Source organism: Hyperolius riggenbachi, chromosome 4 (genome assembly GCF_040937935.1).
Source record: "Hyperolius riggenbachi isolate aHypRig1 chromosome 4, aHypRig1.pri, whole genome shotgun sequence".
NCBI lineage: Eukaryota > Metazoa > Chordata > Amphibia > Anura > Hyperoliidae > Hyperolius > Hyperolius riggenbachi.
The window spans coordinates 395,036,003-395,048,853 of record NC_090649.1 but is presented as its reverse complement, the minus strand read 5'-3'; the positions used below and the strand labels follow the sequence as shown (position 1 = coordinate 395,048,853).

The following is a 12,851-nucleotide window of genomic DNA, read 5'->3' as shown; positions in this document are numbered from 1 at the left end:
GTCGTCATGATGACAAATGGCTATCTCACCGAGGGATGCAGAGACTTGGAGGACAGGAAGAAGGATGGCTGCCGGCATCTGAATCCCCCCTTGGGGGTGTATGCTCCGTTACAGTGAACCTCCGGACTAAAAATCTACTCAGCAGCACTGAAAAGGCTTGGTGTTTTTCTTACCCAAGCCTCATTTTTAGCTGCACGAAAGCTAAGCTCTGCCCCATCAACGAAATCTGCCCGGGCATTTTTCCCCTGATGCTGTGCTTGATGATGGGATTTCTGATGTTGTTTTTATCCTTCTGCTGTTTTGGCGCAAATTTGTTTTTTAAACTTTTGAATTTGAGATTTGTAGCCTAGCGCGCACAGCTGGGAGGAGTGATCAGGACACAGGACAGTTGGTACTGTGTGTCATGCTCCCTGTCACCTCCTTTCAACCAAAAAGATGACTGCCGCCATGAAAAAAATGGCTGCCCCCATGAAATCACAAACATTTTCCTGCTTTTTTAAAACAGGGTGGGTAAGAGATTATATTACCTATCTATTTTAATTAACATAACTAATGTAACGTAATGACAGTATGTTTGTTTAGGCTGAAGTTCCCCTTTAAGGAGTTCATCAGTTTACCTGGCAACCTGCCCATGGTGGGTGTGTTTTTGTATTTAAATATGCTTATATATGTCATCTTTATTGTCTGGTTGAACTCAATGGACATATGTCCTTTTTAAATTTAAACAACTATGTAACTTATGTCTGTAAGGCTATGACTAAGGATGTGCAGTCCGAAACATGTTAGCCCACTGTAATCTTTTGCTACTCTGTTTGTGCCTCAATAAATAGGGCTGGTTTAAGCCACAAAGGGGCCCTGGGGCAAAAGTAACTTGCACCCCCATAAAAGTCAGCTCCCGGGGCCCCCGTGCCGCCGGACGCCCCGGTGTTCTCCCAGTCTGCTCCCAGTGAACCCATTTGGTAGTTCAGCTGTCTTGAAATATCTCACCTTTCCCGGCGGCTGCTCATTCCCGATTTTTACTTCTTCAGCTCAGATGCCTGTGTCTTGTCCATCCGGCACATGTTATATGTAAATAACATGAACCAGGCATAGAGAAGAGGCAGGCCGCGTGGCTAAAGACGGAGATCGAGACGGAGCAGACACCAAGACAGGTGAGATATTTCAAGGCAGCTGAACTACCAGGAAGCGCCGGCCCTGTCAATAAAAGTGGATATTTCTTCTGCCACTCCTTCCTTGGAAGTATTTCAGATTTTGTGTAAAATGTCATCTTCAAATTTTTTTTTGTTTGAAATTTGGATGGCAGGTGCGTGATCCGTGTTTCAGTGAAAGTTAATGAAAATGCAGAAAATATGCAGATGATTTTGAATTTAATTAGATGGATTTGCATGCAAATGAACTTCATTGGTATTATAGGAAAAATCAAAACGCAAAATTTTGCATACAAGCGCATATACAAATAACACGAAAGTTTGTGTTCTATAAAGAACACAACAATTGAGAACACAGAATCATGCATGTGGAAAATCGCATTCATATAACACTAGGACAAGTGGGAACGGACCAGTTATAAACCAGTTATAAACCAGTTATAGACTTTCTGCTTTAGGGCTTATTTCCCCTGGCTCACATGCGTACGGTTGTGGAAATGCATTTTTAATGCGGAATTGTGAACATGCATTTTTATGAGCGTTTTTATGAATGCAAATTTTCACATCTGCTTTTTTTGATCTCGATAGCAAAACATTGACATCACTGTGACTACACAGGAAACAGGAAGAAGCATGTCAGAAGGTAAAATGGATGTGAAAGTTTGCATTGAGAAAGCGAAAAGTTGCATTGACTTTTATGAATCACGATTATCATGCAGGGCATTGCATGGTGCGGAAATCTGTTGTATGCAGTCCAAATTTTTTCTGCATCACAATGCATTTGTAAAAAGGCATTCCATGGAAACGACTCAATTGAACTGCATTGGTTTCAGTGCTAATATGAGTATTCACATTGTGATTTTTTGGAAATGGGCCCTTAGTTTCCAGTTGTGCGTTGCTGGTTGTGTTTTCAGTAATGCACAGTAAAGCAATCTGTAGGGAAATCAGAAGTGCATAGACTGCACTGTCTGAGGACCCCATCCATGCGCGCAGAATCGCAACGCATGGTTACATGCATTTCTGTGCGTTTGCGGTGCAAAGCCATTCATTATAAATGAATGCGATTACAAGCGCTTCTGGGAAAATCACAAAACAGCACAGTGCTGCCAGAGTCACCATTGCCACCTGCGTTGCCCACAGCGCAGGCTGGGAAATGAGGCCTTAACCTCCTAAGTGCCTCATTTCCTTAATCTGACATCCAGGTTATTTTATACTCACATGTAATCTACTGCTGCGATTTCACTGCTGGGACCCAGAACAGGTTAAAGATCTTTTTCCACTTGGAGAAGCACAATCACGGCAACTAAACTCCCTTTTGTATGCGGGATTCACTGCATCTGTACATTTAATTCCACTCCTTGATTATGTGGGAGTAGGGAGACGGAAATGCATGTTAAAAATTGATTAATGTACAAGAGTATATGATGAAGCAGGAAGGATGGGTGTTGAGCAGTGCCACAGAAAGTCATGGCATATACTTGTGCTTAGATTATGGCATCACTTATCATATATTATTTAACTTGACTGCTAAAACGTGCTGCGCATTTTTCCTGTTTAAATTACATCCAGCGGGCTTATTTAAATATATATATCTGTGATATTAATTCTAACACAAAGTGGATGAAATCATTGCTAATGAAATTGTGACGAAACACTACTCAGTATTAGGGCTTGTTCACACTAAGGGCACTTTTGGCTTTTTTTAAGCGCCGGCGAAAAAGCGCTTATGCAATGATTCCCTATGAGAGTGCTCATATATGAGCCGTTCTATTCCGATCCGCTTACCAAAGCGCTGCCTGAACCATTGTTGGGGCAATTTGCCTCAATGGATGGTATAGGGAAATCGCAAAACGCTTGAAAAAGCGATTTGTATAGTGATTTCCCAAGCGCTTTTTTTGAATAAATACATTGGGCTTGATTCACAAAGCGGTGCTAACTGTTAGCACGCCTGTGAAAACCCCTTTAGCACGTCTAAACGAACTTTCCGCGCGTAAAACTTTATGCGCGTAAACTTTACGCGTGCACTGCACAGAGCGCAGGGCGCTCCGCGCGAAGTGCCCATTAATGCCTATGGGACTTAGCATGCGCATAGGACTTTGCGCGCGCAAAACTTTGTGCGTGATCTGATTGAGAAATCTGGTGCTAACCTACTTAGCACCCTGGTTAGCACGTCTAAAGACTTTAGACGTGCTAAGTAGGTTAGCACCGCTTTGTGAATCAAGCTTATTGTATTTATTATTTTCCAGGTCGAAGAGTTCACTTCCTGAATTCTCCTCACGAAGTGAAAAAACAAATCGCTGTGCAAAAACGTTTAGAGAGCACTTTACAAATATCGCACCGCACAGGTAAGCCCCGGGAGGCGTTAAAAATAATGGCGCACAAAATCGCAAAACGCTGGCATCAGCAATAGCGATTTTAGATGTGAACAAGGCCTCACAGTTATTTGTAATAAGAGAATCTAAAGTTGGCCATACACTTATAGATAGCCACCAGAATTGACCATCAGATAGATCGCACTCAAATTTAATCTGTGCCACAAACTAGGAAACGATTTTTAATAGATTTCAGTGTGAAATCTGTTAAAAATATATTGAACCGCAGCATTGCACTGATTGATCCAATATAATGCTATGCGTCGTCAATCTGCTGCTGCACTCAACCTGCTGCTGCCGATTTGTGAAATCAAAAGTAATGAGAAGGTAAATATTGATTTTTCACATAAACCAGAGAATTAGAGCACACTTTCTTTTTCGATAAAATTGCAAAATCCAACATTCCTTTCGACTAAATTTTCTATTCAAATCGACCATAGAATCGTTCTCTCCACATGGTTTCTGTACAATTCAATAGTAAAAATCGAATCGAAAATATTGTACCATTACTGGGCACCTTAAGGCCTCTTTCACAGTGGAACGTTGCGTTTGATGCAACGTTAAAGTCGCACAACGTGCCCCTAACGCAGCGCATGTAGGTTATGAAATTGGACGTTATTTTGCACTGCGTTATGTGTCTCTTGGTGCTCCGTTTTCGTCGCACACTGATGGAACGAAAACGGCGCATGCATTACATTTAAAAAAAAATAAAAAAACATTACTGAGCATGTGCAACACACATAACACAGCAGATACATTGCTAAACGCACAGCATGCAGCACTTTTTAATAGCGCTCAAGATGGCAGCCTCTCTTTTTACCTGCTCCACACCTTGTCTCGGCTCTGGGAAGCATTAATCTCATATATGCACAGAAGGAACAAAAATACTTAGAGTTTCTGCACCATGACATCTCTGGCTACAACTGGAACCTTCTGGGAAACGTGGAAGATTATGGATGGCTAAGTTACAAGCTGGATTGTACTCACCATCAAAGTCCTGTGTAGCTGACCTTGGTTTTGGAGTCCTGCATGGGATTGGGAAGCTGATAATCCACACAAACAAACAAAAGCCTTCTCTACTCCTACAAGGACACACAATGGAATAGGATTTCTCCACCAGGATACTCATGAGGTCCACAGCTTCAAACAAACCAACACATCAAAAAAGCATGTCCAGGCAACACAGCAAGCAGACCTCCTACCTTCCCAAGTCCTCTTCCCAAGGTAAGGAAATTCATCCTCCTTCCCCAAACACCAGTAATATCTCCCAGCTGGCAATCCGTTTTTTGCAGACTGTACAAATACTTAAATGCATTCAGAGGCTGAAATTATATTGACTCCATTACCTTTCTAAGTGAACCTTAGTAGGCCCCATGTTTCTGCATATCAATGGAATTTTCACACCTCCTAGCAGATTCACAAGGCTAGCAGTTTGCTTTTGTCTACCCCCCACTGATAAACAACAACAATCAAAAGGGAAGAGCTTACTTAAAGGGAAGGTTCAGGGAGGGTGGGTAAAAAATAAAAATCAAATTCCACTTACCTGGGGCTTCCTCCAGCCCGTGGCAGGCAGGAGGTGCCCTTGCCGCCGCTCCGCAGGCTCCCGGTGGTTTCCGGTGGCGCGCCCGACCTGGCCAGGCCGGCTGCCAGGTCGGGCTCTTCTGCGCTCCAAGGCCCGGAACTTCTGCGTCCCACGCCGGCGCTCTGACGTCATCGGACGTCCTCCGTGCTCTACTGCGCATGCACTTTCACTTACCTGGGGCTTCTACCAGCCCCATGCAGCAATCCTGTGCCCTCGTAGTCACTCACTGCTGCTCCAGTCCCCCGCTGGCAGCTTGCCGACCCCGGAGGTCGGCGGGACGCATTGCATACATTTTTACGCATTCCCGCTAGTGCAGGAACATTAACACATACATTTTTACGCATTACTGGTTTAATGCACAAAAATGTACGCATTGAACTAGTAACGCGTAAAAATGTATGTGTTAATGTTTCTGCACTAGCGGGAATGCGTAAAAATGTACGCAATGCGTCCCGCCGACCTCCGAGGTCGGCAAGCTGCTAGCGGGGGACTGGAGCAGCAGTACGTGACTACGAGGGCACAGGATGGCTGCATGGGGCTGGTAGAAGCCCCAGGTAAGTGAAACTCATTTTTTATTTTGCTTGGACCTTCCCTTTAACCCATTCCTTCCCAAAGAGAAATGTTAATCTATACAGCCAGCTTCTTACTAGCTCTCAGGCCATCAAGAGCTGCATCTCACATTGGGAAAAAACAAGCTAATTTGCTGCAATCTCTAGGGATTTTAAATAAAACGCACAGAGGAAAAAAAGGTGGCCAGGCCCATAAAAAATGCCACACTCAGACTCAGTCCAACTTCAGGGACCCAGGCCCATTCAAGGGAAAGAACTTTCCAGCGATCTCCAGTGATGTGTACTGTAAATCAGAGGCTGAAAGTAGCAGAAGTTACCATGACCCTAGTCAGAAATGCAGTAACACCCCGGCAGTGAACCCAGTCGCCAATGCTAAGCCCCATGCAGTCACCGCATTGCTCTGCAATGCCCGCTCTATAAACAATAAGACAGCCATTATTGCGGACCTTATTCAGACATGCGATTTTTCATGCATCACTGAAACCTGGATTGATGCCAATGCGGGCCCCACATTGGAAGCAACCATCCCATACAATTACTCAGTCCTAAGTGAGGGAAGACGAGACCGCAGAGGGGGGGGTGTAGCAATTTGTGGCAAAACAACTCTGCAGCTCAGAGCCCTGAATGTTGGCTCAACAAAGTCTTTTGAATGTATAGGTGCCCAGATCTCAGCTGGTAAAGGCTTCAGAATTTTAGTGGTTTATCGTCCCCCCAAAGATGCTGACCCATTCCTACAGGAATTCTCAGAACTCCTGGCAATGCTAACTCTGTCTTATCCGAGATGGATCATCCTTGGTGACTTCAACATCTGGGCTGATAACACTCAATCACAAAATGCAAATGAACTAATAAATCTCATGGGTGGACTAGGCTTCACACAAGTTGTAAAATCTGCTACCCACAGAGGAGGGCATACGCTAGACTTACTGTTCCACCTTGGAATGGACATTAGTAACATAACAGTAACCCCAGTGGTGTGGTCAGACCATCACATAATACAGTTTACTATTGAACATCACCCTATCAAGCAGCTCCCTAAAGAAACAATCAAAATCCGTCCCCTGAATAAATTAACACCGGAGAGGATAACTGCCAACCTGGATTTTACAAATCTGCTCCACAGTCAAATGGACCCAAACACTCTAGTAACCCAGTACAACAACACGATATATGAAACACTGGACAGTATTGCCCCATGGCGCACCAAATCGGCAACCAAAAAGCAGAAAGCTAATTGGTTTGACAAAACCATCATGGATCTAAAAAAGAAAGGGCGCAGACTTGAAAGACAGTGGCGTAAATCGGGGTCTGAGGAGCACAAATCTAGCCTAATGCAACACCTCAGACAATACCAACAAGCAATAACCAAGAAAAAATCAGACTTTATCTCGCAAAAAATATCTACAGCCAACAACAGAGCTGGTCAACTCTTCCACACAGTGGAATCACTCTGCAATCCTTCCTGCCTAAAAGCCCCAACCACATTCTCTAGGGAAAGGTGTGAAGAATTCTCTGCCTTCTTCACAAACAAGGTGTCTACCATCCGTGCCAGCATTACACCAACATCAATTGACCACTGGACTTTGCATCTGCCTACTACCGTACCACCATGGCAAGTCTTTGAAAATTTGAGTGAAGAAGATTTTGGAATTCTCATTCAAAGTCTCCGCCCCACTACCTGCGACCTGGATCCTGGCCCAACTGGATCCTTAATGCAGTGCCCAGAGCTGATCAGGCCAGCACTTCACAAAATCACTCAGTGCTCCTTGCAAAGTGGACTTTTCCCAGAAGAACTAAAGAAAGCGATCATAAAACCCCTCTTGAAGAAACCATCACTAGATCCTGATTCTGTAACCAACTACAGACCGGTGGTGAACGTACCATTCCTATCAAAAGTTATCGAGAAAGTAGTCGCCAACCAGCTGGAAGCCAGGCTTACAGATAACATCTTTGATACTTTTCAGTCAGGATTCAGGAAAAGGCACAGCACTGAAACGGCATTAGTCCAAGTAATGAACGATCTACTTACTGCAAGGGACAAGGGTGATTGCTCAATTTTGATTCTTCTTGACTTGTCTGCAGCATTTGATACTGTGGATCATGAAATACTAATCCAGCGACTGAAGAATTACTGTGGCCTAAGGGGTACTGTTCTTAGCTGGTTTCAGACCTTCCTATCTGGCAGGACACAGCAAGTATGTCTGGGCACACACTACTCAAATCCAGTGCCACTTCCCTATGGAGTTCCACAGGGTTCTGTACTATCACCATTACTCTTTGCAGTCTACATGCTCCCACTGGGCAAAATAATCCAGAACTATGGCCTAGGATACCATTGTTATGCAGATGACACACAACTGTATCTGTCCTTCAAGCCTGGCACCCAAGACCCATCAGCATCCATAAATGCGTGTCTAGTGGATTTACAAAATTGGATGAACACCAGCTGGCTGAGGTTGAACTCTGACAAAACAGAGGTGTTGGTGGTAGGTGGTCCACACATGATGGATAAAGTTCAAAACGCTCACCACCTCAAACTAGCAATTGGGGGAGATACTGTACAGTATAAAGACTCTGTGCGAAACCTTGGGGTGATCCTGGATGGAAATCTAAAACTCAAACAGCAGATATCAGCTGTCGTCAAGTCTTCCTTCTTCCATCTAAGAAATATAGGGAAAATCAAACACCTTATCCCAGCTGAAGACCTACCTGCCCTGGTTCATGCATTTGTATCCTCCCGCCTAGACTACTGCAACGCCCTGTTCATTGGATCTACAGAAAAGGTTCTGCGCCCCTTACAGCTAGTACAGAATGCTGCAGCCAGACTCCTAGCCACTGCCCCCCGCAGCTCACACATCACCCCAGTACTGCAAACTCTTCACTGGTTACCAGTAAAATGGAGAATCAATTTTAAGATCTGCCTGCTGACATTCAAGGCTCTACACCACATGGGACCCAAATACATAGCAGATCTATTGGAACTTTATGCCCCTCCACGCACCCTCCGCTCTGCCAACAAGATGAAGCTGATTATTCCCAGGGTACACTTAACATTTGGTGCTCGGGCCTTTTCCTATGCAGCCCCTACTCTATGGAACTCACTTCCACAATCAGTACGAGAGGCTCCCTCTCTGGACAGCTTTAAAAAAAGGCTAAAAACTCACCTCTTTTCCCGAGCCTTTGAGACTGCATAATGCAGGGTCACAGCGCTTTGAGTCCCCAGGGAGAAAAGCGCTATATAAATATTATTGTTATTGTTACACGTTACACACTAACGGAACGTGTGCACTGTGAATGTTGCACAGACTTTGCATTGCTGTGCGTTACTCTGCGTTAAGTATTTTATAACGTGCGACTTTAACGTTGCACTGTGAAAGAGGCCTAAAACTAACCCTCCCACGTAGTGCCTAACACTAACCCCTGCCAGCTCTGTCACCTAAGTGACAACTAATCATAGCTGAGCATCTATAACCATTATTTCCTATGTAGCACTCAATCAGCTACTACCGCATCAAATGTCCAATTCACCTCTTGTGCGCCCGATTACCAATAATTAACACAGGGAACCTGAGGTGAGAGGGACATGGAGGCTGACATGTTTCCTTTTATATAATCCACATTGCCTGGCTGTCCTGCTGGTCTTCGGTCTCTAATACTTTAAACCACGAGCCTGATCAAGCATGCAGATCAGATCTCTATGACAAAGCTTGCAAGATTAGCTGCATGCTTGTTTCAGATGTGTAATCTAGACCCTACTGACCTGAAAGATCAGCAGCACTGCCAGGCAACTGGTATTGTTTAAAAGGAAATAAATATGGCAGGTTCCATAGGTCCACAGAATATGTTGGTGCTTTGTAAATGAGTAATAATAATAGGTCTCACATTTCTGTTTCCCTTTACATTTGCCAATCTTTGAAGGTTGTTTGGAGGGCCACCTGCTGGCTGCAGGTGGTAACACGTAAAATAGCAATTGGTAATATTTCATGCTTACTTCATTAAAACATTATTAAAACATTTTTTAGTACCGAACATAATACATGAATAAAAAAAACACGCAATTCTTTTAATATTTGACTAATGTCATAGGCCAGGCTGGGAATATGTGTTTTTTTAGGTATGAATACACACAGCGTATATGAGCTTTTGTGTCTTCCTGTACTATTCATTGCACCTATTGCATAGCATTGTTCTTGTATCACAGCAGCGCTGTAGCAAGATAAAGGCACTCGGTTTCAGCTGTGTGGGAAAATAACGTCGCAGCACAATCACAAATCTCTCACGCCGTGTCTTTTATGGCTACAGTGTCTTTGATGCTTCCACATAAATGTTGTCAAGTAGCCTCATCCGATGAAATCAAACGTCCTGACAGCTGTGGCACTTCCAGGATTGAATTATGAAGCATAAATAGTGGTGAAGGACAGCATAGGACAGCACAAACTGTGATCATCAAATCAATAAGACAATCAAGTTATAACACATTCAATTATGTGCAATTGTATTTAGTCTGCCAAAATTCGAACTGAAAAAAATTAAAATAAATAAAGTGTAGCAGCAAAACAAAATGTGATCTGTGTTTAGCTGTAAAAAGAACCTTGTATTTTTTTCCCCTGACTTTTTACTGTATATCCTCGAAAATAAGTTGACCTCATGTACAAGTCGACCACAATATTTGACCCTCCTAAGTTGGAATTCTTTATTGAATCAAGTATAAGTCTACCCAGCAAAGTTAATGGCTGCACTTGGGGAGTAGGAGGGGTTAATGACCGCACTGCATACAGTATTGCAGCCATTAACCCATCCTGGCCCTTAAGTGTAGCCATTAACTCCTCCAGTTCCCCGAATGTAGCAGTTGTCCACTCCCCCTCCTTAGTAAGCACTGCATACTGGTATCTCCCCCCACTGCCCTTTCATGTTAATTGTCATGGCCAGGACTTTCAGACCTGAGTTTTCTTCCTTTATCAAGTGTCACTTCCCACTGGGTAAATTGATGCAACTTGGACTGTCACTAACAATACATACATTACTTAATGTACTCAGTGTTGCAGCCATTGGTTGATAAAAATGACAGTTTCTCACAGGCAGTGGATAAACCATTCTCATATCAAAAGTAAGCTATACAACTTTTTTTTTCCCAAGCAAACGGTGTCGGTGGGAGGGGTTTATAAAGCATGCTGGCCACTGCAACGCGATCTGCAAAGGTTGAGAGAGAGGTGCGCCCATGACCTCCTCTGCTGTGAGTCAGAAATGTAGGTATGACTCGAGTACAAGTCAACACTATCCTTTGATTTAGTGAGTCAGACATAAATTTGTAGACTTATAGTTGAGTATATACTCATACTCAACTATAACTCTACAATATAAATATAAACACTGCACTTCCTGAGGGCCCGTTCACACTTCAAACTCTGCATTAACCCCTTGCCTCTTCTGCCCAGTAGTGATGGTCATGTCTAGGAGAACACATGAAGAGGCATGTGATCTTTTTGATCAGAGACTTCCATATCAACTGTGGCGTAGCTATTACACTCCCCGAAGACTCTCCCGAATGGGGCTTAATGTTGAGGACGCATGCTGGAGATGTAAGGCAGAGGGAGCAGGATTCTTCCATATCATCTGGGAATGTAGGTGGATTAAGCAGTTCTGGTCACAGGTGCATGATCTGTTAACAGAGGTGATTGGTCCACAGATCCCTTTCACAGCTGTCGCTATGCTACTCAACCACTTTGGGGATACCACTCTTAGTGACAAAAAATTATTTCTTACTAAGCTCCTGCTTTTCTATGCTAGGCGAGCAATTGCTCTTGCATGGAAGAGACCAGAAGCGCCCTCTATTGCAGAATTTAAATCTTCTGTAAATCTCGATTTACCGATCTATAAAAATGTATATGAAAATCGTGGTTCTGTTAAAACATTTTATAAGGTGTGGAAAAAATGGTTAAAAACTTTTGATATTGATATTTGATTCAGCCATAAGTTTCTCAAGTGCCAATTGGAGATATTCCATATTTATTATGGATACAACGTGGGGTGGAGGGAGGAGGGTCGATCTGGGGAGACGGTGGGAAGACTGTGTGGGAAGGGGGGTGGGAGGTACTTGGGTTATGTAATGTTTTGCATGTTAAATATATTTGAAAAGTTCAATAAAATATATTTTCAAAAAACGGGGGCGTAGCTAAGGAGCTGTGGGCCCCGTTGCAAATTTTACAATGGGGCCCCCCAAGCACTCTATACATAACAATTAATACAGCGCACCAAAACCTGCCAATGGCAACTACAGTGTTAGAGGTGCAAGAAGGGGATGGGGAGCAGTTTGTTAATGATTACCACTATTCAAAGTATCTATAGAAGGGATTATTATGAGCACAGGACCAATAGAGAGCTAATACTGCAGTTGAGGGAGGTGAAGGGCCCCTCTGGCCCAAGGGCCCTGATGCGGTCGCAACCTCTGCAACCCTTATTGCTATGCCCCTGCATATCAACCACCTGACCACACTGATTACATGATTTTCCTAGACCTGGCTATCACTACTGCCCAGGGATCCTCTACTACACAATGCACTGTCCGTACCTATAGTGGTGACGCAGTTAAAAAAATGTACCGCTGTTTCGTGCAGTGAATGGTTGGTCCTATTCACTGGTGCAGATCATCGAGTGGTACACATAACTAGGCACTGCTGCATATGTGATTGGCCCTCACAGATCAACTTTTCATCGTTTGTCATTTTTGTCTTATTTCTCTTACAGCTTGCCAAACTTGAAAAGCAACAACAAAGGAAAGAAAAGACAAGAACCAAGGTTCCCTCAGAGTCCAGGGAAAGAAGTGCCCCCTGCAGTAAGAATGACCCCAATGCAAGCAGTGGCGCTGAGGGAGATGTCTCCTCAGAGAGAGAGCCATAATGAATCTGTAATTCATAGCAGGTGAAGTAACATTTAATATGAATATTGGCAGAAGTGTGTTCGTTTGAGCACAGGTGGAATATAAAAATAATAAATCACTGGTTTGCGAGGAGTATAGGTGAATGTGGACATGTGGGGCAGACACGGGGCAGAGTAACAGAAAGAGAGAGAGTCAATCAAGAAAGGGGAAACAGAGAGGGGAGATAGAAGAAAAGGGGTTGTTGGGAGAGAGAGAAGAGTGGTGGTGGAAACAAGGTGGTAGAGAGAGAGAGAGAGAGAGAGA

General features: G+C 43.7%; 1 protein-coding gene across 1 annotated transcript in view; it reads left to right on the top strand.

Moving 5' to 3' along the window:
* The window catches only part of DTD1 (D-aminoacyl-tRNA deacylase 1), a 203,117-nt gene that overhangs the window by 179,096 nt on the left and 11,170 nt on the right, over positions 1–12,851 (top strand). Inside the window, exon 5 of the mRNA XM_068279579.1 lies at positions 12,416–12,589. Coding sequence (XP_068135680.1) covers positions 12,416–12,568 — 153 coding nt within the window. The 3' untranslated portion in view covers positions 12,569–12,589. The remainder of the gene's footprint in view (positions 1–12,415; positions 12,590–12,851) is intronic.